The sequence below is a fragment of the Pseudorca crassidens genome, chromosome 20 (assembly GCF_039906515.1).
Source record: "Pseudorca crassidens isolate mPseCra1 chromosome 20, mPseCra1.hap1, whole genome shotgun sequence".
In the NCBI taxonomy this organism is placed as follows: Eukaryota; Metazoa; Chordata; class Mammalia; order Artiodactyla; family Delphinidae; genus Pseudorca; species Pseudorca crassidens.
The window spans coordinates 12,598,864-12,624,224 of NC_090315.1; the positions used below are offsets into that span (position 1 = coordinate 12,598,864).

Consider the following 25,361-nt stretch of genomic DNA (forward strand, 5'->3'; position numbering starts at 1 on the left):
CAGGTTTAGAAGGAACCTTGGAAGTGTAAGACCCCTTCCTCTATTCTTCACCCCATTTCTGTTTATATACCTGTAGGGACCTTTCACCACCACCCCTGTGGGAGAAGTGGCTCTGCCGTTTTGGTGTGAGAGAAATCCCTAGATCTTTCTTAGCCTGAGCTGATCTCTTTTCCTTCCTGAGCCTCAGTTTCCTCATCTGGAAAATGAGGTTAGTCTAGAGCAATGGTTGGCAAATTATTTGTGACATTATATGGAAAATAAAATGAAAACAGAATGAATCGAATGGCTTACCTATAGTGAGGACATCTTTTTTAAACACCAACGGGACCATCATTGTTCAACTGGATTATTGCAATACGTGCTGCCCTTGCCCCACTTCAGTCTATTCCCCTCTTGGTATCAGAGTGATCTGGTAAATATAAGTCAGATTGTGTCACATCTGTGTAAAGCCTTCCAGTGGATTCCCGTTTTCCCCCAAGAGAGAGTCTGAGTCCTTACGATGGTCTCTAATGCCCTACTCTGTCCCCACGTCCTGTTCTGCCCTCCCTCGTTCGTTCTGCTCCACCCACACTGGCCTCCAGGCTGTTCCAGGAACACATGGCGGGCACACGCTGACCTCAGGGCCTTTGCATATGCTCCTCCAGCTCTCTGAAACCATCCACCTTACTCCCACTTCCTCCCTTCATTCATGTCTCTGTTATAACAGCACTCTTTGCTGACTCTTGTTTAGAAGAACAGCAGCCATGTCAGTCTCTGACCCCTTGCTCTGCCTGAGTTTCTTCTGAGCACTTATTGCCTGACATATTATTTATCTATATTTATTTCTATGTTCATTGACTACTTTCCCCAACAAGAAGGTAAGCTCCACAAAGGCAGGGGGTTTGGTTTTGATTTGTTTATTCCCTGGTGTATCCCCGGCATCTACGACAGAGCCTGGTAATAGAAGGGGCTTGTTAAATAAATACACATCACATTGGGGAATGAGGCTCAAGGAGATGGTGACGCTCAAAAGCTGGGACTAGCACCCATGTCTCCGATTCAGACACTAGGCTTTTAACTGCTGGGCTCTTCCTGACTGTGCCGACCCACCGTTCTCACTGGGACCACCAGCCCTTATGGGGACAGTCAAGGCCACTCATGTTTCAGCCCTTCCATTCTACTTCAATATGGGCTCTTGCTGTGGCCTATTTTGAGCAATCTATATGTGCTTGTACCAGCCCTCTCTGACCCCCAGGCCTTCACAGGAGCTGTTCTATCACCCTGGGATGCCCTTCTGTCCTCTACTTATTCCCTGACATCGTGCGCACCTCCCCCTCTGTCACCTGGTCTTCCTGATGCTCAGTAAATATTTGCTAAACTGTTGATGTCCAAAGTGTTTTGTCTATGCCTTTGTATTAGGAATTTTTGCTTTATGGTACAATGGCTGTGTGTGTGCATGTGTGTCTGTGTGTCCATGTGAGTTTGTGTGTACGCTTCTGTACGTGTACATGTCCGTGTCTCTGTGTGCATGTGTGTGTGTGTGTCTGTGCATGTTTCTCTGTGTGTACATGCCTGTGTCTATGTGTATGTTATGTGTACATGTATGGCTGTATGTGTAGACCATGTCTGGGTGTATTTGTATGTGTGTCTGGTTCCTTCCAACTGTGTCTGATCCATCCCTGTGTACCCAGCACAGGATTACAGTGTAGGCATCCAGTAAATGCTTGCTACTATATAAAGCTCCTATAAACATTCATATAAAAAGACCTTGTTTGGACATATATTCTCATTTTCTAGGGTAAGTGTAGAACTGCTGGGGCCTAGGGTAGGTGCATAGTAGGTTTTATAAGGAATTCCCAGACCTTCTTCCAAAGTGGTCCCACACTTTTACATTCTCACCAACAATGTAGGAGAATTCCAGGTGCTCCACATTCTTGCTAACCCATGGTTTTGTCAGACTTTTAAATTTAACCATTCTAGAGGGTGTGTGGTAGTATCTCATTATGCTTTTAATTGGCATTTCTCTGATAATGAAAAATGTTGAGTAACTTTTCATGTGCTAATTAACTATTTGTATACCTTTATTAGCAAAGTGTCAGTTCCAATCACTGGCCCATTTAAAACTGGGTTATTTGACATGAAAGGATGCTCAACATCACTAATCATTAGAGAAATGCAAATCAAAACTACAATGAGGTAACACCTCACACCGGTCAGAATGGCCATCATCAAAAAGTCTACAAATAATAAATGCTGGAGAGGGTGTGGAGAAAAGGGAACCCTCTTGCACTGTTGGTGGGAATGTAAATTGATACAGCCACTATGGAGAACAGTATGGAGGTTCCTTAAAAATAGAACTACCATATGACCCAGCAGTCCCACTACTGGCATATACCCTGAGAAAACCATAATTCGAAAAGAGTCATGTACCACAATGTTCATCGCAGCATTATTTACAATAGCCAGGACACGGAAGCAACCTAAGTGTCCATCGACAGATGAATGGGTAAAGAAGATGTGGCACATGTATACAATGGAATATTACTCAGCCATAAAAAGAAATGAAATTGAGTTATTTGTAGTGACGTGGATGGACCTAGAATCTGTCATACAGAGTGAAGTAAGTCAGAAAGGGAAAAACAAATACCGTATGCTGACGCATATATATGGAATCTAAAAAAAAAAAAAAAGGTTCTGATGAACCTAGGGGCAGGACAGGAATAAAGGTACAGACATAAAGAATGGACTTGAGGACGGGGAGGGGGAAGGGTAAGCTGGGACGAAGTGAGAGAGTAGCATTGACATATATACACTACCAAATGTAAAATAGATAGCTAGTGGGAAGCAACTGCATCTCACAGGGAGATCAGCTCGGTGCTTTGTGACCACCTAGAGGGGTGAGATAGGGAGGGTGGGAGGGAGACGCACGAAGGAGGGGATAGGGGGATATATGTATACATATAGCTGATTCATTTTGTTTACAGCAGAAACTAACACAACACTGTAAAGCAATTATACTCCAATAAAGGTGTTAAAAAGAAAACGGAGTTATTTGCCATCTTATTATTGCATTATAAGAGTGCTTCATGTTTTCAGTATACGTGTTGCAAGTATTTTCTTTCAGTCTGGGACTTGTCTTTTTACTGTTGAGAAAATGGTATCTTTTGAAGAGAAGAAGTTTTTCATTTTGAGAAAGCCCAATTTATCAGTTTTTTTCATGATTCTTGTTTTTTGGTGTTCAGTATAAAAATGTCATTTACCCTAAGGTCACAAAAAATTTTTTTGCTATGTTTTTTTCTAGAAGATTTATCATTTTGCCTTTGCATTTAGGTTTATGATCCATTTTGAGTTCATTTTTGTGAATGGTGTGAGGTAAGGATTGAGGTCCATTTTCTCCCTAAATCCACGAGTTCTAGAATCCTTTGTAGAAAAGATTGTCCTTTGTCATTAAATTGATCATATGCATATACATTTCTGGACTCTACTCTGTTCTATTTAACATATACATCTAGATGATACCACACTCTGTTGATCACTGTATTTTTTTAAATTAATTAATTAATTTATTTTTGGCTGTGTTCGGTCTTCGTTGCTGCACCCGGGCTTTCTCTAGTTGCAGTGAGCAGGGGCTACGCTTTGTTGCGGTGCGCATGCTTCTCATTGTGGTGGCTTCTCTTGTTGCAGAGCGTGGGCTCTAAGTGCACGGGCTTCAGTAGTTGTGGCACGTGGGCTCAATAGTTGTGGTGCATGGGTTTAGTTGCTCCGCAGTATGTGGGATCTTCCCGGACCAGGGCTCGAACCTGTGTCCCCTGTACTGGCAGGCAGATTCTTAACCACTGCGCCACCAGGGAAGTCCCAGATCACTGTGTTTTTGTAGTAGCCTTAAAATCAGATAGTGTAAATCCTCCAACTTTCTTCTACTTTTGTAAAACTGTCTTAGCTATTATAGGGCCTTTCCACTTCATCATAAATTTTAGAATCAGCTTGTCAGCCACTACAAAAGGCTTGCTAAACTTTTGATTGGAATTAGAATTTTATTTTAATTGATTTGAATTGCATTGAATATGTACGTCAATGTGGCAGAATTGATATCTTCACAATATTGAGTCCTCCAATCCATGAATACGATATCTCTCTTCACTTATCTAAGACTTCTTTCACTTCTGTTTAGCTATACTCACTAGATTTTAGTGTACAAGTCTTCCACATATTTTGTTAAATTTATTATTTGATATTTTATGTGTTGTAGATGACTTTGCAAGTGGTATTTTTAAATACTTCACTTTCCAGTTGTTCATTGCTAATATATAGGAATATTTAAGAGTATAGAATAGAGAATAATATAGAATAGCTAAGCTCTGTTAACATGGGTATAGGATAGACTTTACTCTAGGGCTGGTTTAGCTCTACTCATAAATTATAACTTTTCTGGGGTCTCCACTGAATGTCCTATGTGTTCAACAAGGTCTCTCTGCCTGGTTTATTGAAATTGGAATGTTTTCTCTTTCTGTGTGAGCTTTGGACATTGTTCCGTATATAGCCCCCTGGAAGGTTATTTTAAGTTTGTTTGCACGCAAACTCACAAGCTTAAATAAGGGGTTTTATCTCTATTCTAAATTGGCTGTATCTGCTCACTTAACCCTGGTCAGGGAGACATGGCATTTTTATTTGTGTGTTTTAAATTAATTTTTGGCATTGTGAAGATGGCCCTAACCCACCTCTAAATAAAGTAACCCTAAGCGGGCATTTTAACGAGAGTTAGTGTGGGTTTAAAATGTTAATTATTGATGTAAATAAAGTAAATCTTCCTTTGGGTTCAGTTTTTAAAGCCATCAGTAACTCAGTAAAGATTCTTAATAGTGAAAGTGGCAAACAGGTGAAAGGGGAGTCCATGAATTCATTCACCTTTGCCCTCAAGTAATTAAGATCCCAAAGTGGTCAGAGGTTCTTTGACTGAATGAAGTGTTCTCAGGTCTCTGAAACTCAGGGAGCTGAAGAGAATTCTACAAAATGCCAGGCCTCGGTGTCAAGAGACAGCTACAGAAAACAGAACCACCTCTTCATCTGAAAATCTGTTATAGGTGGTGTATGGGGTAGGTTGTTTAATGGCTACAAATTCCTCCCATCTCTTTGTAATGTGTCTTTGCTGCTCTTGCCATCCAAAGGCAGAGTCTTCTTTCTCCATCCCTTAAAGCTAGGTGGGGCCATGTGACTTGTTTTGGCCAATGGGACATTAGCAAACACGAAGCACTTGTACATTGGGGTTTCCCCTGTTTTGCTGCCTGGAGACCATCACTTAAAGAAACATGGATTAACACTGAGCATGAGAAACCACATAGAGAGGCCTAGCTCACAACCAGCACCAACTGTCAGACGTGTGAGTGATGCCATCTTAGACCCACCAGCCTCAATCAAATTGTCAGACAAATGCAGACACGTGAGCATCTCCAAGTGAGAGCAGCAGAAGAACCACAAGCTGAGCCCAGTTCTAGTTGATGACCCATAGACTTGTGAACAGATCAAATGGCTGTTGTTTTAAGTGACCATTTGTGATGGTTTGCAAGGTATCAGTAGATAACTAACATAATACGTTGTCGCAAACCCAAGTATCCATTTGTGGCTAGACCTGCGGAAAATAGCGTTAAAGAAAAATCTCAGGCGTGAGATGTGACCACTGAATGTTATTCTTGCTAGCGAGGCCGAGCTATTGGACAGATTGGGTAGAAGTCAAATAGAATGGTTTAAAAGGAAGTACAAATAGGAGCTTCTATTCAATTTAAGCCTAAATTTGGCATTAAAAATTAGCAATTGTTTCTTGGCTGGGGTCATAACGTAAATTTGAGTTTCCTAATTAATCTTTCTCATTGGAAAGTTTTTAAGAGGTACAGGGGATTCCCTGGTGGTCCAGTGGTTAGGACTAGGTGCTTTCACTGCCGAGTTTGATCCGAGTTTCACTGGGTTTGATCCCTGGAGGGGGAACTAAGATCCCACAAGCCTCGCCCGTTTGGCCAAAAAAAAAAAAAGGTACAAAGAGTCAGACCAAATATATGCCTCTGGTCACCTGAGTTTTACAGTTGTCTCATCTGATTGGTCACCGGCTGGTGCACATCATAGGAAAATTTGGTCTTTTGTATGCCTGGCTCCAGTTTCTTATTTTGTATTAGCTTTCAGTGGCCTGCACCCATTGCTTTTTCTTTTATCACTGTTCTTCCACCAGGAGAATCCAGCCTTCTTTTTTTTTTTTTGCGATACGCGGGCCTCTCACTGTTGTGGCCTCTCCCATTGCGGAGCACAGGCTCCGGGCGCGCAGGCTCAGCGGCCATGGCTCACGGGCCCAGCCGCTCCGCGGCACGTGGGGTCTTCCAGGACCGGGGCACGAACCCGTGTCCCCTGCATCAGCAGGCAGACTCTCAACCACTGCGCCACCAGGGAAGCCCCAGCATTCTTGTATCTTGGGAATTGTAAGTGTTGGTCATCTTGGGTGACTTCTGAAGCCATAATAGGGAGACCCACAGTGCCCATGGCGTCAATGCTCACACACCACACACCTTGGATACTGAGGTGCACATGCTTTCGGCAGTGACCAAACTTGGTCCCCTACTCACACACCCAGAGGTGAGGGCACCCTGACAGGTTCAGAGCTGGAAGGGAGGATAAGAATCTATTCTTTAAGAATCGAGAGCTCAGGGGATCCTTGAGGGCTCTCAGGGCAGGGTATGGCCAAGCCCATGTGTGCATACTCCCCGGCTCTCTCTGGGGTGTGCGCAGTGCTGTGCTGGGACTAACTCCACCCGGTTCATGAGAGCCAATGTTGACATTTTCAGGAATTTTGCAAGCCATTTGCTAAACACAGCCACTATTAAACATTAAATTATGTCAACTTACAACTAAATTATATTAAAACAAAGGTAACAAATACTCAAAAATCGTCACTTCCTAAATTATCTTTCTACATTTCACTATTATCTGTGTTCTGGAGGCTATGTATAGATATTGTATTTGTATAGTAGAAATAATGGTTGTTCATGGGCATTTCTTCCCAACTCCATGGGCAGGGACATCGTGGTAGCTTGAAATCAGCCACAGTGGGAGTATTTATATTATGGGCATCGGCAAATGCTACAGATCCGAGCTTTTATTTCTCCCTTCAGAGAAGCAGTTGTTCAACATTTACCAGCACACCACGAGTGTGCATGGCCTTGTGTTCAAGTGCAGGTTTATGTAGAAGGGAGCTCTCTCGCCCTGTTTCGGTGTTGAGCCTTTTCATACCAGTTATACATCTATGAAGTGCGTGGCACCCCCTAGATGTAGAGCATTTGTGCAGTGCACAGCATGACCTGTGCAGTGGTCACGGTGGTCCTGACTCTTTGTTATATGTTGTCACAGTAATATGTTTAAAGTATATGAGGGAGTTCCCTGGCGGCCTAGTGGTTAGGATTCTGGGCTTTCACTGCTGGACCCAGATTCAATAGCTGGTCAGGGAACTGAGATCCTGCAAGCCATGCAGCGCAGCCCCCCCAAAAAAGGTTAAAAAAAATAAAATGAAATCCCGACTCCTGCACAATCCTTTGTGGTTTCCCTGGATCCAACCTTAACAGTTGTAAGCAGTACTCCCTGTAATAAATTCTACTCAAGTTACCCATTTTGGGTATACTCTTCATTTCCTGCTGGGACCCTGACCAATTCAATAATTAGAATGAGCAGTGTCACCCAGAAAGAGACAAACAAAACTGTATTCTGGGATTAGGTTTCCACCACAGGGAAACCCACACAGAGAGAACCACCTTGATGGGGCACAGGTGAGACGAGGCCTATGGAAATTTCACAGTTGCTCAAATTGTTACCTAGTCCAAGCTCGCTCTGCTTGCCGCACAACAGGCCAATACGTCAGAGACGAGATATTGAGGCAAGGAATACAACTTTATTTGGAAAGCCAGGAGACTGAGAAGATGGTGGACTAGGACCCCCCCCAAAACCCAACTTATCAGGGTCTGGATGAGGCAAGAGATAGATGGGCTCCAGGAGAGACATTTACAACTGGCCTCTTGTTCACACTTCCTGGGGTGAGAAGAAGATGGGCTCCAGGCCGGACATTCATTCCCAGCCCCCTGTTTACATTTCCTGAAGCAAGAGACAAAGGGGCTCCAGGACTACATATTTATGACGGGACCCCTGTCTATATTTGGAGATCTGCACCTCAATATAAAAACCAGCAACAGAAATAGGGTAAATAACTAGACATTGGACATTTTTATGGCAGGGACAGAGTGGGACTAAACCCTGTTAAAAGATCAAGAGGGGCTTCCCTGGTGGCGCAGTGGTTGAGAATCTGCCTGCTAATGCAGGGGACACGGGTTCGAGCCCTGGTCTGGGAAGATCCCACGTGCCGCGGAGCAACTAGGCCCGTGAGCCATAACTACTGAGCCTGCGCGTCTGGAGCCTGTGCTCTGCAACAAGAGAGGCCGCGACAGTGAGAGGCCCGCGCACCGCGATGAGGAGTGGCCCCCGCTCGCCGCAACTAGAGAAAGCCCTCGCACAGAAACGAAGACCCAACACAGCCCAAAATAAATAAATAATAAATAAATTTTAAAAAACAAACAAACTAATTTGACTTATTAAAAAAAAAATCAAGAGGTCATACATTTCCCATCCTTGGGGCAAGGGAAATATTGCACATTCGCAGAAAGGCTCCTTGGGGGTCAAAAAGGAGGGGGCACCACCCCATAATATGTGATGCTAAGGCTGTCCACCGGCCTCTGGGCTGTAATCCATCTGGGAAAAAAGTTGTGCACACGTGTTGGGGAGGGTCCTAGGGCAGGTCAGGTGTGGAAAAAGAAACCAGATAATTGGCCAGAGGTAAACAGAGACCCGGAAGAACTGCCCTCTGTAAGTGACTTAACTGCGTCTCTACTGCGCTCCTCCTCATTGGGGGGATGCCCACACCCTTTCTCTCTGGGTGTGCATCTCTGCCTTGCTTCTGTCTTAACTAAACAGTTTCTCTGTGTGCTCTCCCACCTGTTGTTGTGCTATGTCTCCAATAATAAACTTTGTACCTGTTTTTACAGTTTTTGCCTCGGTGAGATATGCATTTTTCACTGAGGGCAAGAGCCAGGGGGTGTGGTGGCTAGGATTCCTGGTTTCATCCAGGCAACCCAGGTTCAATTCCTGGGCAGGGAATTAAGATCTCGCTTCACACCACCACTCACAGCTGCCTTTCCAAGATCATGGATGCCAGTTTCTTTTATAGAATCAGAGAGGAAAGTAAAGTAAAAAGGCAGAATAGAGAGGGAGAGGCGGGGAGGAAGTAAAGTAAAAAGGGCTATCAGTCTTGCAAAACATCTCCTGGAATGGCCATCCTTGGGGAGGGGACGTGTTAATTTCTTCTGTCTTGCAGCCATTTACAGGCGTGTAGGGTTCCCTGAGGCAGGCCATTATGTATGATTATAATAACAAAAGCAAGGAAAAGCAAAGCCTAAAGTCAAAGAAACAGATCTAACTTGGAGCCAAAATTGGCTCTTCCCTGTTACAAGATTATCACTGGTGGTAATGGTGAAAGAAGTGCAGGTGGAGAGCAAGGTATTGGGAGTCGATGTGGGTGTGGTACTTTGTTACTATGGCAGCAGTGGTGCCGAGGTTGATTGTGGAGTCAGCTGGTTGCTACGGATGACCCTAGAGAGCAGACGTGGGGAAAAGGAAGATGAGACTGAAAGATGAGACTGTCCAAATGGAAATGTGATGGACACTCAGAGAGCTCCCTTAGCAGAGCATCCCTTGTTTCCTGTAGTCACAGGGTACATACGGCTGAGGACGAAGCCCAAAGTCCGAGTGAAAGTGTTACAGAGTTGCACTGCCAGGTAAATGTTCAACGCTGCCACTTTGTGCTAAGGAAAAGGCGCTGGGGGAGAAGACAGTGTGACCCTCATACATGGGACAGAGTCCCCTTATAGGGGACTGCTTCTCCTCCAGACCCACAAGAGTGAATTTCCAACGTCGTCCAGAGAAGCACGGGGCTTGGTCCGGCATGGGCGTGCCACACACTGAGAGCGTTACAGGACCTCACCAGTCTGTACTGGCAGGAGTCCTGGAGCATGTGTGTGAACAGACTCTGTGCCGGTTATCCATTTATTGCCTCTCAGCTCCAGATCCACTCTTCGTTGCCCTGCTGGATCTTGCAAGCATTTTTCATCGTCTCCCTGGCACAATGTTAGGCTTCGCCAGTAGAGGGTGCTAAACGGACACTGCAGGAGGGAGAGCTTGTCTTCCAGCCCCAGGTATAGAGGTTGCTTCCTAGATCTGCTTGCTATTCTCTTATCTTTTAAAGTTCTCTTTACCCTTCTTTACCCCTTAGTAACCCATCCCCTCTTAATCGTCATCCCCTGTTACTAGTTAATGATTCTTTCTTTTTTTTTTTTTTTTTTTTTTTTGTCACGCCGAGGGATCTTACTTCCCTGACTGAGGACTGAACCCAGTGCCCCCTGCAGTGGAAGCACGGAGTCCTCACCCGCTGACCACTGGGCCGCCAGGGATTCATTAATGATTCTTTATATTAACTGGGTTCGATCCCTGGTCGGGGAACTAAGATCCCGCATGCCACGTGGCCAAAACACCCAAAAACCAAAACCAAAATACTTTCCCCTGGGCTTCCCTGGTGGCGCAGTGGTTGAGAGTCCGCCTGCCGATGCAGGGGACACGGGTTCACGCCCCGGTCCGGAAAGATCCCACATGCCGCGGAGCGGCTGGGCCCGTGAGCCATGGCCGCTGAGCCTGCACGTCCGGAGCCTGTGCTCCGCAACGGGAGAGGCCACAGCAGTGAGAGGCCCACGTACCGCAAAAAGAAAAAAAATACTTTCCCCTTTAAAATTGGTGCGTGTTCCCTGGTGGCACAGTGGTTGAGAGTCCGCCTGCCAATGCAGGGGACACGGGTTCGCGCCCCGGTCCGGGAAGATCCCACATGCAGCGGAGCGACTGGGTCCGTGAGCCATGGCCGCTGAGCCTGCGCGTCCGGAGCCTGTGCTCCATAACGGGAGAGGCCACAACAGTGAGAGGCCCGCGTACCGCAAAAAAAAAAAACAAAAAAAAATACAACTTTCCCCTTTAAAATTGGTGCATGGTTCCTGATGCCTGCCTGGACCCTGGCTGATACAGATTCTAAGGATGTGAGACCAGATAGGACCAGGAGAAAGGCTTCATGGGGCCAAATTCTTTCACATGGGATATAGGATTGCAGGTGTGGGTTCAAGCATCTGGGAATATCATTATGAGCCTGCTAGGTTAGTGAGTTCCTATCTGGACTCAATGCTAGAACTTCTCCAGCGTATTGGAGAGAAAGAGAGTCCCAAGTTTGGGGACCAGGGGAAGCTGGAAACAGTCCATCTTGTGCAGCCTCCTCAGTCACCTCCTTATCCTATCCCGTGGGAAGGCATCGGACGAGGGGACATCGAGAGCGCTGTGGTGGCAGAAGAACCTCTGAGGCAGAAGATGCTTATGGGAATGCTGGAAAAAGAGGATTTGGGAGCCGCCAGGTGGCGTCACTGGGTGTGCAGGACAACGTGGCCCCAATCACTGGAACAAGCCACAGAGCAAAAATGTCATCAGAGTGTTTTGACAGGTGGGGATCCATGGCAAAGCTAAATGACCGGGGGTCCCTAAAGGTGCAGGGAATTTTCTAGCTCTGACGGGAAGAGATCTTAGGTCACCATGACAGGGACTTACGACCTCTTATCCAATTCCCAGAGTAAGCCAGTTCATAGACCTGGAACCCCGTGAATGAGCAAGGAGGCCGGGCCCGTTTGAGAAGGACCCTGCAGTGCAACCATGGGTGTAGGCGGTGAATCTTCCCCCAACACCAGAAAGACTGGTTGCGGGGGGTGGGGGGGGCGTGCATGTATCTGGAGGACTTGGGCGCTGGTCAAAGGGAAATAAATGCTCAGACCTTGAGAGGATTACTTGGATGATAGCTCTGGAGGGATGCCTATCGCCACCGTGAGCCAGGTGAGGGTGTAGACAGACTTCCGGCTCCAGTCCCTTTCCCAGTGGGCTTCAGAGGACCACAGACTCATCCTGTTATTTATGTCATCCTAGAATGTATAATAGGAGCAGGTAACTGGAAAAGCCCTCACGTAGGTTCCCTGACCCATGGAGTGAGGGCTGTTATGGTAAGAAAGACCGCATGGTGCTTCTGAAACTATTACCACGCCCACCAAGATGGTAAATCAGAAGCTATAATGCACCCGTGGGGGAATTTCTGAGATTCATGCCAACACCACAGCATGAGAGACACAGGGACCTCGGTGGCTATCGCATCTCGGTCTAGAGCATGACGACAGTTTCTGGCAGATGGAAGTGGCAACGATAATTGCAGCTACGGTTCTGGTTGTGGTTTCTTACAGATCTAGCAATTCGTTCTGTATTCGTTAGCAGAGATAATCAGAAGCATTTATATTTCAGGGACAAGAGGACACCTTCACTTTCTGGCCTCATGTCTTGGTCAACTCTCCTGCCCTCTTGTCCCAGAGGGACCTTGATCATCTGATTTTCTACAGAACATCACACTGGTCCACTTCCTTGATGGATTTCTGTTATTTAATCAGTGAACAGGGAGTCGCAGGCGCCCTTGATGATAACACACGTGTGCCACAGGGTGGAGGATAAACTGCGTCATCTCCTCCCCATCCCATCACACTGGTGTGAGTCCTAGGGGACTATAGGTCTGGGGCGTGTCTCAATATTCCTCCTAAACTGAGAGACAATTTGCTGCACCTTGTGTGGCTCCCTTTACAGAAAAGATCAGTCCTTTAGGAGTTGGCTGGGGGGTGCAGCACATGTTGACATCCTACTCCTACTCATTCGTGAGGGAACCCATAAGATTGCCAGTTTTGAGTGGATCCTAGAGCAGGAAAGGGCTCTGATGCAGGTTCAGACTGGAAACCTAGCTGCTCTGAACCTCGGGTCATCTGACCCAAGAGACCCAATGTCCCTGGAAGTTTCTGTGACATAAAGAGATAATAGGATAATCATAGTGCAGAACCTTGGGGTTTTGGAGCAAAGGTATGTCTTCTTCTGCAAATAACTAACCTCCATCTGGGAAACAGCTCCTGGCTTATTACTGGGACCCAGTAAAGTTTGAATACCTGACCATGGGACACCAAGAGCGTTGTGACCTGAACTGCACATCACATACTGGGTGTAGTCAAGTTACCAAACCACGACGTTGGGCACGCACAGCACCATCTGCCATCCATGGAGAAGGTGTGTATGCGATCAGGGCACAGGTGGACGCCCCAGCAGGTGGCCCAGACACCCACGGCACCCGCTTCTCCTGCCTCTTCCCCACCCACACCTATGAGCTCATGGGGATTCCCTGGGATCTGTTTACAGAAGACAGAAAGCACAGACTAGGTGTATGGATGGAACTGCAGTGTGGGCTGGCGCCAGGCAGAAGTGGGTAGCTGCTGTGGTAGCACTGGCACATGTGGTCCTGAAAGAGTGATGTAGGAAATCCCTCAGGCGGCAAAACTTCAGGGGTCCACTTTGTGGGAGGGAGAGAGGTCCTCAGGTCCACTTCAGCATGGACCCCTGCTGAGCCATTTGATCAAGGACTTGATAAGAAGAAAGGTATCAAATGAAGACGGGGGGGATACGTGTGAGGTCCTCTGGGGATGGGCACAGAGTGTGAAGATGTTCACATCCCACACGAATGCCCACCAGAACCCATGCCCTGAGCATGGGTACCCTTGGTATCCTGTGGACAGTGTCAGGCGGCTTCTCTCCCATCAGTGCTCGCACACTGGGCCCATGTGCAAAGTGGCCATGTGGGCGGTGGAGGCTCCCCATAGTGACGACAGACGGGCTAATTCTCCCCAGGGTGACCTGGCTGTTGACTGTACTCAGTGCCCAAACCAACAGAGGCAGAGGCCAACTCTAAGCCTGTTATGGCGTCTTTCTACAGCAGGACTACCCAGGACACACCCCACCCTCGAGCAGACTGAGCTCTCTCCCCACAGTGTGGGTTCTGATTTGCCTTCCTCGTACTCAGTGCTTCTGTCAACCCTGCCATTTGGGAACTTAGAAGATGTCTGTTCTATTGCTACAGTATCCCATGAAGTATTGCTTCCAGCTAGAGGACATTATTTTAAGGCAAAGGAAGTGAGGCAATTAACTCCCATCCATGGAGCTCACTGATCTTCCAGGTGCCCCACTACACAGAGACAGTTGACTTATCGGAAGGGTGGAATGGCCGTGATGGTTGATGAGGGCACTGGGTGAGAGAAGGCACCCTGCCACCCAACAGGAGATGCTGTATGTCTTGAACCAGTGGCCAGTCTATCGTGTCACCTCTCCCAGAGCCAGAATGCAGGGGTCCATGAATCAGGGGAGGAGAAGGGAGCGTCCCCTCCCACTAGTACACCTGACAACCCGCTTAAAGAAGTTTTGCTCCTGGTCTCTGTGACCTTGGGCTTGGTGTGGGTGAGGAACCCCATCAGAGCTCTAATCAGTCGGAAGCCAGGACTGCCCCCATTTTGTGCTCCTTGAGCTGCTGAAACAACAGGCAGAGACGAGGGCCACTCTGCTGATGGCCAGAGGGAACCTCACCACCAGAGGGAGGCTGGGTTGCTGGATCAAGGAAGACTATGTTTGGAAGCCAAGGGACGCGTTGGCGGTAATATCTCCTTGGCCGGTGGCCCTGTTCAGCAGAAAGTGGCCAAGAGCCAATAAGGACAAGACCACTGAACACTTACTTCCCTTAAGAATGAAGATTTGTGTCACACCAATTGTCCCGAGGAGGTGTTGGCAGGTGGTAAGAGAACGTAGAATGGGTGGTAGGAGAGGGCAGCTCTGATCACCACCAGCTACACAGTCAGGACCTTTTCATCTTCATTATATGCTGTTTTTCCCCATCTTCCTCTCACTGTGGTACATGAAGAACTGGTTGTCTAACGCTGTGGGTGTGTGACCCATTATCGTTAGCACAATATGGTAACGGATGGGAGTTGTGTCTTCTGTATTGAGGACTCTGATTTTCATGTGGACAAAGGAAAGGGGTGACTGTGCTGGACACTTTCTGTTTCCTTCTTCAAATTCACTCTCTCAGCTTCTTCTCCTGCCCTGTGCTGTGGGGACTGTCAATGGGATCTCCTGCCTTCCAGCTGGGTTCAGTCAATGGGGAGACCCAACAGGAGACCAGAGGGCGGACACTGAGTGAGGTTGGGGTATTAATTCCCCAGCTCCCTCCCCGTAGTGTCGCTGTGGGCTGGATGGGTTTTCAGCCTGGGAGCAGAGATCCTGTCAGGCAGCGTTCTCTAAACAGCACCCCCTCCAGATTCTAGTAATGGTCATGACTTCTCAGTGTTTCAGGCCTAGGGTGATAACAGCCCCAATGCTATCAGCCTCAGGAAACTGTGCAAAGCCTCTTGTTTCCCTGCTTCACACACACTCTTAAGTTATTCAAGTGGGGTGAGCCCGCTGTTGGTGCTGAGGCCCTGGCTACTGGGATAGAAGCCTCATTGGTGCACCTTCGCCTCCCAAGTCATGGCGATGCCCAAATACTTTTACTTGCAGCAACCTGAAGACTCTGCCGCCACCCAGTGGGGTCCAATGGGGATGTGGACCAGATCAGTAAAGGACTGCCTGAGATGGTGAATCTGTCACCGGATTCCTCTCCTCCCTCATGCCAGATCTCTGGGAGCCCTCCCCTCCCCTCACGTAGGGAAACCCCAGCATTTGGGGGAAAGGACAGTGTCTTTATTTTCACACACACGGGGCCACTGCTTGAATGTCCACCCTCCCGCAGGGCAAGTTCAGCTGCTCCGAGGCCCTGTCATCAGGTCATACAGTACGTGGGGTGGGTGTGGGTGCTAACTCGTGTAGAGGATTGGGAAATAATTCAGTGTCCAAGGCTGTTTAGTTATGAGGTCAGAGGGAGGGTTTGGGCTAGGGGGTCAGCAAGGGCTAAGAATCATGGGGAAATGGGGTCAGCAGGGAGGGCGCCCCACACCAAAGGGCTAGGGATAGTCCCAGCCCTGCCACCCAAGCCAGGTAGGGGGCAGGGGCAGCTCCATCTGGCACTAGGGTAGGGGCAGCTCTATCTGGCACCATAACCTCATTATGGTCCTCAATCACAGAAAAGACCCCAATATTCTGGGTACCGTTCAATAAGGAGCTGGAAGGTTGGGCCATGCAGCCCTGGATGCCCACTGGGGAGCTCAGCCCACCTGGAGAGTGAATATGAGTCAGAGAGGGCTCAGGTTTCCTCAGCTTAAATTCCTAAACCCTAGGAGTCCTAGACCCTCCCCCCCTCAGACCAAGAGACCAGGCTCTTAGGCCCCTCCTCCCTCCGACCTAGAAAATCTGGGTCCCCAGCCCCCTCCACCCTCAAACGCATAAGCCAGGGTCTCAAGCACCCTCCCGCCTCAGGACCAGTGAATTGAGGCCCCCAGCCCCTTCATCCCTGGGACCTGACCTTCAGCACTCACCTCCCCTGAGAGCAATGTGACCCTGGTAACAGTGACTGGTGCCCTTAGGACACGTCACAGTACCAGAGTTTTGTGTGCAGGATCCAAAGGACAGACAGGTGGGACATTGCAGGTCTCCTGGGGCAGGGACAGCTGGGGAGCAGAGAGAAAGTTGGGGGCGCACAGCTCTGCTCTTAGCTCTTAGCCACCCTCCTTGAGCCCCAGAGTGTATCTCTGGGGCCCCATCTCTCCCCACCCCCGGTCCCACCCAGCCCGCTGGGGTCCCACACCTGGACGAGGGAGGGAGTTCAACAGGACACTGCTGCTGGCAGCCGAGTTGCACCTGTCGGAAGTGCAGAACCGGGCAAAGGAGGCGACGAGCACTCCGGGCGGCCCCGAGTGTATGGAGATAGCCTGGGAATCCGGTGTCCTGGCCTTGCTGCAGCCTTTGCTCCCCACCAGGAGCGATCTGGGTCCTGAGGGGTGACAGAGTGAAAGCTGGGTGGGGGGAGGGGAGACTCGGAAGGGGGCAGAGCCAGGGGTTCCTCGGTGCACAGCAGGCAGAGGTGGGATGCGGGTCCTCTGAGGACGGGAGCACAGGTCCCGGTGAGTGCACGGGGAAGACCGGGGCCAGAGCCTGGGTCCTCCCCCAGCTCTGCCACCTCTCAGTTCTCGCTCAAATGTCACCTTCTCACTAGAGCTCCTCAGAGAGCAAATTACCACCTTTACCTCACTCTCCTGATCTCCTTTCCCTGCTGGATTTCTTTCCATAGCTCTTACCTCCATAGGCGTATCTTACTCTTTTTTTTTTTTTTTTTTTTTTTTTTGGCTTCCCCACTGGCACGTAAAGTGGCAAGAAGGCAGATGCGATGGGATCTACAGCACCTAAAACAGTGCCTGGCACACAACGGGCAGCTCATTAGACCTTGAATGCAGTCACTGAGGTTACTCTGTGCCAGCTCTCTCAGCCCTTTGCCTGGACTACCGGATACAGCCTAGCGACCACGCAGCAGGGTAGGTACTACGATTGCCATCACCTCGGCCCCAGGTTTCAGAAGGGGAAACCAGGGCGCAGAAAGAGGGAGAATTGGGTTTGGAACTGCAAGCGTGAGGGGAACCTGGCAGGAGATTCAGGGCACAGAATCCAGGGCAGCAAGACGCAGGACCCCGTGCGGGGGTCTTGCCCTCTTGGGCAGGCCACACACCTACATCTATGAGCAGAAGCGTCTCCTGACACACCTCCCCACGATTACACAGCTGCTTCGAATTCGTGGACCACGTGACGGGTTTCTGAGCCAGGTCTTGAGAAGTCTGAAGCATGTTCCCCCGATGACAGGTGAGCATAGCTGCGGAGAAAGAATGACCAGGGTCTGGGTGATTCAGGGGCCTGCCTGGTCCTGCGCTTGGGAAGATGATCGCGTTCTTGACTCACCCTCCAAGCCTTCTAGCCGCTGGGTGCCTCCGCCTCAGATTAACAGGGACACAGGAAGTCCGAGCCCCACCCCCAGTTTTTCCCCTGTTCTTGCTGGAACATCGCGGGGGCTTTTCCCAACCCCCCTTGGGGACAGCTGCTCCTCCCTTTGGGTGTGAGAGAGATGGATGGCTCTTCCTTAGCATGAGCCAATCTCTACTTCCCTCTCTGGGCCTCAGGGTCCTTATTGGAAAATAAGGAGGGCAGCCTGACACCGCAGATTTCTTTTAACTGAGAAACCCTATGTTCCAAACAAAAATACTCAGACGCTTCGCGCGCCCTGAACACTTAACTGAGGTGCCCGGCTGCCATGACTACTTTCCAGGGATTAACCCGTTTAAGCCTCCCAAGGAGTTGCCTCGCCTGGATTGGCTCATTTCCTCCTGGGCCCCTGGCCCCGGCCCGCACCAAGCAGGTGGTGTTACCCTCGTCATCCCCATTTCCTTTTCTTTTCTTTTTTTAAATGTCTTTATTCCCCTTGATCACTCTGCTGGAGCCACACTGGCCTCTGGATTCTTCCTTGAGCACATGGCAGGCACATACCACCCCAGGGCCTTTGTATACTCTGCGACCCCTGACTGTCTGGGGTTATCTCCTCCTCCCTGAACTTGGCGAAAGAGGCTCAAAGAGGTGGTAATCCTCAAACGCTGGTTCAGCGGCAGAGCCCAGACAGAAACCCACGTCTTTCTGACTCACACGCTCAGCTCTTAAAGGCTGTGCTCTCCCTGACTGTGCGGCCCACTGCTCTCACTGGGACCACCATCCTATTCCTTAGCGGGAGAGTCAAGGCTGTTACAATCCCAGCCCTTTGGTTCTTCTTTAGTATGGGCTCCTGCGGTGGTCCATTTTGCACCCAGTCCTGGCACCCCGTCCTCTCCTTCCCCCACGCCTTCCAGGAGCTGTTCTATCTCCCTGAGATGCCCTTCTGTCCTCCACTTACTCCCTGACATCTCGCTGTACCCCATCTTCTCATGCCTGGCCTTGCCGATGCTCAATAGATATTTGCTAAACTACCGAACTGAACTTAACCAGGGAAGACAAATGCACCGTCCAAGATCCGGCTCTGATGCTGAAAGCCAACAGAATATGGACATAGATTAGGGATATCCATTTGTGGCCTGATGGCTGTGTTTTATGTGACGTGTGTGGTTTGAGAGCGTACATATATGGGATGTGTGTAGATGTGTAGTGGGTATGTGGGGTGTGTGGGGTAGTATGGGAATGTGTGAAATGTATATGGTATGTGTATGGTATGTGATGTGTGTGTACAGTGATACAGTGTGTTGGTGAGGTATGTGGTATATGTTTGTTGCATGGGTGTGGCGTGGTGTGTGTCCCGTGTACCTGTGTTTTGTTTGTGTGTGCTGTCCGCGGCATGTGAAGTGTGGTCTGTGTGCTGGGTGTGGCATGTGCTATATGTAGTGTGTGAAGTCTGTGGTGTGTGCGGGATGTGTGAGGTTTAAGGAGGCCCGTGTGCGGTATGTGAGGTGTGGTGTGTACTTGGCACAGTGTGTGTTTGTGTCTCCTGAGTGTGTTGTGTGCGTTATGGTGTGTGGTGTGTGTGGCGTGTGTGGCGCACATCTGATCTGTTTCGGAAACGCCTTCTGAATTATGAATGTTACCTAGTCCCAGAGACGAAGGCCAGATGAGTAAACCAGCATTAATGAGAAGGAAAGATTCAGACTCTGTTCTCCTCTGCTCAGCACCCCTCCACAGCTCCACTGCCCTCAGCAGAAAGGCCAGCCCCTCAGTCTGGCTGGGCAGACACCTGACCCACCACCAGGACCCCCCGCCTACCTCTCGGCTCCCCCAACAATATCCATTCCCAAGACACAGCAGGGCATTTCCTGCCTCCTTGGCCTGGCACCCGCTGTTCCTTCCACCTGGAAAACTTGTGATCACCCACCACCCCCAGCTGCACCCCATCCTCTCGATGAGCCCCTCCTCAGGCAGAGCCAAGGGACCCCTCTTCAAACCAGCGGGCTGCCCCCACCTCCAAGCCTTTGTCCATGCTGTTTCCTCTGCCTGTTCGTGTCCTTTTCCTCTTCTGTGAATAAACTGCAGCTCATCTTTAAGACACGGCTCACAGGTCACTTCCTCTGTGACGCCCTCCCTGATTCGCCCCTCCCAGGACATCAGTATCATCCTTCTCTGAGGACCCCCCAGACCCACTTCCATGACAGCCCTGTGACCATCTGTGTCTGCGATGTCTCCCTTCTTGGTCCTGGAAGCCCTTTAGGGCAGGGCCAGGGTCTGAGTCCTCTGGGGTCTCCACAGACCTTGGAATCTTGTACAAACTCACGTCAGCAAACGCATCGTGGGTGCCCATCCTCAGCCAGCCCTTGTGCTGCCCGAGGCTGGAAGCCTGGTATCAGTGACATCTAGGCTCTGTCCTCAAGGCTCCCAGTCCAGCCAGAGAGATCCAAACAAGAGGAACGTTTGCTGAACTCACTCAACTCTCTCCCTGAAGCTCGGACAGGGAAGACCCTTCTCCCACTTTCCTAAGACCCCACGCCCCACCTTGCCACGGCAGGTGCTTCACAGCAAGACGCTCTAGGCCACTCTCATCCACCGGTGTACGGTTTGGCTGGGTTTCCACGGGGAAGTGGGGACCCTCCCCGTGTCCCTGTCTGGCTTTTAATTTTCCTGTCACACCTGAAGCACCCTTGATATCCTCGCTGATCTTTTATCTCTGCAGCATGGCTGCTGGGGTGCTCCAGTACCATGGGTGGGGGATGGGTGACGGTGGTCAAGGGGAAGGGGAAGACCCAGGGTTACCCAAGGTCAGGAGTGTGGAGAAGTAGAATTGGAAGCAGCAAGTCACTCCCAGCAAGGAAACCAGCCGGCACACCTGCACTCACTTCTGCAGCCAATGGACAGAGTGGCACGCGAGGCAGCCCACCCTCTCTGCCCCTCTGGCCTTCCTCCCTGCTCCCCTGCCCCTCTCCCACCTGGACAGGCCCGGCATCATTTAAAACACCCACCAGGGGCTTCCCTGGTGGCACAGTGGTTGAGAGTCCGCCTGCCAATGCAGGGGACACGGGTTCGTGCCCCGGTCCGGGAAGATCCCACATGCCGCGGAGTGGCTGGGCCCGTGAGCCATGGCCACTGAGCCTGCGCGTCCGGAGCCTGTGCTCCGCAACGGGAGAGGCCACAACAGTGAGAGGCCCGCATACCGCAAAAAAACAAAAACAAAAACAAATAAAACACCCACCAGTGGACTCCTGTCCTATAGATATGTCCCCTGGACCACGCACCCTCTGTCTCCCCTTAAGCTGGACACCTCTTACTGGCATCCTCACCTGAAGCGCCTACTGGGAGAATCCCTTACATCACGTCCACCTGAGTGAGTAATAAATATCTGAATGACGTGGTGCTGGCTTTGGTGGGATGTGTTTGGATGTCCGCCTTTCCCAGGGTCATCGTGGCCCGAGGCCGCGGCGCAGGGCATTTGGTCTTGTGGGTATGACACTCACCTTCAGAATCACAGGTCTCCTGCAGACTGATGGGCCCGATTTCCTGAGTCCCATTAAGCAGGTTGCAGCCTGCTTGGGACATGCACCCCTGGACTCTCAGATGGGTGGAGCGGTTCCCTGTGGAAAGTGAGAGGAGGGGAGAGAGGGAGACACTGCTGCTGGGACCATCCATCCCTCATGCGGGAGGCGCAGCTCTGGGAAGCCAGGCCCACCCTCCGGGTCCCAGACCTCCTCCGGGTCCCAGACCTCAGCTCCCTTTCCTCCCCAGAGACTCAGATCTCGGTCCGGCTCACCAGCACGGAGCAGAAGGTGCCCACTGTAGCAGTGCGTGCTCTCGGCGGGGCAGGTCAGCTCTGCTGCAGACCGGCAGCTTTGGGCAGACAAGCAGACTGGACACCGCACAGACCCCAGGGCTGGGGAGGGGACAGAGAAAGGGAGGCAGGACTGAGAAGGCTCTGAATTCAGACCGTGTGCCTTCCCTCCACCCCTCCCCCATTTTGCTGGTCCCCAAGAATCAATTCCCTAGTGTCCCCCAAATGTGCCCTCCTCGAGCTCTTCTCATGAAGGCCTGGGGTGTGGGGCATTTGGAACATGAGCTAGAGAGACAGCAAGGTTGAGGAGGGGACGTGAGATCTGGGAAGGGGCGTCCGGGACTGAGCGCAGGAGGTGGGACGAGTCGGGGAGCGGTGCCCGGGGAGGACCCAGTGGCTTCACCCACAAGTTCCACTAAACAGTCCAAGAAGACAAGACGCCCGTGTCCACAAAAGATGCCAAAGAGTAGAGAAACGCAGAACACAGCCCCAAACCCGATTTACGGTCTCAGACAAAGACAGTGGGAAGTCACAGGCCCGTTTCACTTAGGAGGAGGAAATGCCAGAACCCTGACTAGAACACGCATGGACCAAATCCAGCGGGATGGAAAGAAGGAGCTGGTACCAGGTCAGGGCCGGAGCCAGAGTCGGAGGTGGGTGGTTGAACATGGGAAGAGCGGTCCAGTTTTCTGCTCCGGGACTGTTAGAAGGAGCTGTGCTGGGGAAGGGGGGCAGGGAGGGATTCTAAAGGAGCATCCCCAGGGTGCTCACCCCAACGCCTCAGCCCCGTGGCTTCCCTCCTCCCAAACACCCTCCTCCTCTCCCTCCGGCACCTGTGGGTGGGTGCGGGGCCCAGAGAGGGAGGCTGGTGAACAGGTGGTTGCACAAGTCCTCCCGGCACACCCGGGTGTAGGAGGCGATGGACAGGCCGGGGCCTGCCCTGTGCTGGGTGATGAGGTCCTCGTGATCAGCTGCCTGGGTGCAGCCCTTGATGAGCACCATGTACACGTAGGGTCCTGGACCAAGAGAGAGAGACGGGCCGGGCTGAGGTCATGACTAGAGGGCGGATGTGCCTCGTGCTCTGGGGTGAGAGGCTGCAGAGCAGGCCACTGGGTAGCCGAGGAGGCAACAGCTCCTGGTACTGGGGGGAGCAGGCTTTCGAGTTTGTACACAGAATATGCCCTATGAGCGGGGGCGATAGGAGCGTCTCTGCACAGAAGAGAGTGGGAGTCGGGCGGGGGCCCACGGGCCCTCCTTACCGTTCTCCATCAGCATCAGAACCTCCTGGCAGCTCCAGCCTTCCTCACAGTGCTTCTGGCTAGCCGTCCACTGGAGGGGCAGTTCCGATGCATTCTTCACAGACATCAGTGTCACCCAGTAGCAGGTCAGGGCCTGCACTCCTGAGATGGGAAGAGCCAATCAGTCTTAGCTCATCCTCCAGAGTCCCCTCCCGTCTGAGGTCCTCACTCACCGGGCACGGTGATGCCCAGGAGGGCCAGCAGCAGGAAAGGGCTCATGATCAGGGCAGCTGGAACCCTCACTCCTGCTCTCTCCTCCTTTTTATATCTCGCCTCACTCAAGGCAGTCCAGGAAAGGGGTGGGGAGGGGAGGGACTTGCTAAATGGGGCCTGGGCCTCCGTCTGAGTCTCAACACCTTAAAGGCAGCAGGGGTGGGGAAGGGTGGGGGCTGGAGGGTTGGCGAGTGAGGTCGAGGGGGAGTCTGCATCCTCCCTCCTTCCCCAGACCCAGGAGTCTGGGCCCCCAGTCCCTCCACAGTTAGAGATGGAGGCATCCTGGCTCCTAGACCTCACCAGTCCAGGTCCCCAGCCCTCTTTCCTCCAGAGCCCAGCTGTGGGGGTCCCCACCCACATCCTGTTTCAGGACAGTTTGTGAAGGCGGTTTCCTCATCTCATAGCACCTTGGCCACCTTCTGGCCCCAAGTGAGGAAATGGCCCAAGTGCCCGTGAAGACACTGTGAGGTGAGTCTTGGCTGGTCGTTACGCTCTCCCTATCCTAACCTCTGCCCTCCTGCTACTTCCCTTTTCTTTCTCTTTCCTTTCTATACTGCTGTCCTTTTTGTTCTCTTTTTCACTTACTTCCCTCATGCTTTCTCTTCTTCTACTGTTCTCTCCCCTCCCAGCACAACACAGGCCCTAGAATCTCCATCTCCCGCCACCCAGGAGGGAGCTGAGGAATGGTGGGGCGGGGGTGGGGGTAGAGACTGAGTCTCTATCAAAGAATTAGGATATTCCTCAGCAAAGCCAAGTGTCTTTGCCAGAAATAGATGGCACAGTGGTGTGCTAGAAGACCAGCTTTTCAGAAAAACCGCATCAACAAACCCTGCCTCGGAACATCGGCCTATTTCTATGGTGTAAATACTCCTACCATGTCTGATTTTAAGCTACCAATCATTTAACAACCAGCTCGCAAAATTCCTAAATATTTAACAATCGGCTTTTGCAAGCCTGCACACACTAGCTCTAGCATGCTGGGTAGGAGGGAGACAGGGAAGAATCAGGGGTGTCTGTCGGTGGCTGCAGAGGCCAGATGTGGGTCTGTGAGAAAGAGAGGGGAAAGGTAGAAAAGAGTGAGAATAGGGCTTCCCTGGTGGCGCAGTGGTTGAGAGTCTGCCTGCCGATGCAGGGGACGCGGGTTCGTGCCCCGGTCCGGGAAGATCCCACATACCGCGGAGCGGCTGGGCCCGTGAGCCATGGCCGTTGAGCCTGCGCGTCCGGAGCCTGTGCTCTGCAACGGGAGAGGCCGCGGCGGTGAGAGGCCCGCGTACTGCAAAAAAAAAAAAAAAAGCTAGAAGAAGGAAGAATTTGCTCTCTGCTTGAGCTGAGGCATACATCTTCTCCTGCCCTGGGACATCAGCCCTCCTTGTTTCAGGCCTTTGAATCTGGACTAGGACTTATACCATTGGCTCCCCTGGTTCTCAGGCCTGAGGTTTGAACTGGTGCTGCCAGCTATCCTGGGCCTCCAAGGTACAGACAGCAGATCCTGGGACTTCTTAGCCTCCATAATTTCATGAACCAATTCTTCATAATAAATCTGTTTCTATATATTCATATATACACTACTGCTTCTGTTTCTCTGGAGAACCTTGACTAATACAGGCACTAATCCCATCATTAGAGTTCTACCCTCATGACGTAATGACCTCCCAAAGACCCCAGCTCCAAACACCTTCATACTAGGATTAGTGTTTCCAGTGCACCAGGTACCCAGACTCCACTGGGGCCCAGTAATAAGCCTAGAGCCCCTTTCCAAATGTCTGATTGCAATCTTCAGAAGAAGGCGTAGATTTTCTCCAAAACATGGAGTTCTGCACCGTGATTATCCTATTGGACCTTGTAAGATGTTCCATATTGTAATATACTGGGTTTGAAACATAGACACTGTTAATGCCTTTATTTTCTAAGTACAATCACCCAGGAGTTATTTAGAAAAACTTTTTTATATTTCCAACTGGGAGATTTTGGTGGAAGGAAGCTAGGGTTAATTTCTAGTATAATTCTTTTGTGGTTTAAATGGTTTGTTCTTTTTTATAATTTATGGCTACTCCCTATATGGCCTATTGCTTACTAACCCTACTGTTTGATATTAAAATGTATCCGCATTTATCAACACATGATTTTACTTCTTCAGAACCAGTTGATTAGCCAAGATTAGC

General features: G+C 50.5%; 2 protein-coding genes across 2 annotated transcripts in view; one reads left to right on the top strand and one right to left on the bottom strand.

The window, feature by feature from the left end:
* Window positions 1–25,361, top strand: part of CXCL17 (C-X-C motif chemokine ligand 17) — a 95,469-nt gene that overhangs the window by 40,653 nt on the left and 29,455 nt on the right. The window contains exons 5-7 of the mRNA XM_067719886.1: window positions 12,427–12,665; window positions 13,071–13,227; window positions 17,281–17,444. The gene's annotated coding sequence lies outside the window, so the exon portion shown is untranslated. The remainder of the gene's footprint in view (window positions 1–12,426; window positions 12,666–13,070; window positions 13,228–17,280; window positions 17,445–25,361) is intronic.
* CD177 (CD177 molecule) lies at window positions 15,708–23,264 on the bottom strand. Its single transcript, XM_067719883.1, has 9 exons — window positions 23,160–23,264; window positions 22,948–23,088; window positions 22,522–22,704; window positions 21,671–21,790; window positions 21,378–21,494; window positions 17,636–17,776; window positions 16,721–16,906; window positions 16,452–16,583; window positions 15,708–16,190 (listed from the first exon to the last, which is right to left on the bottom strand). Exons 1-9 carry the CDS (start codon window positions 23,203–23,205, stop codon window positions 15,928–15,930), a joined length of 1,329 nt encoding a protein of 442 aa, XP_067575984.1. The 5' UTR covers window positions 23,206–23,264; the 3' UTR covers window positions 15,708–15,927.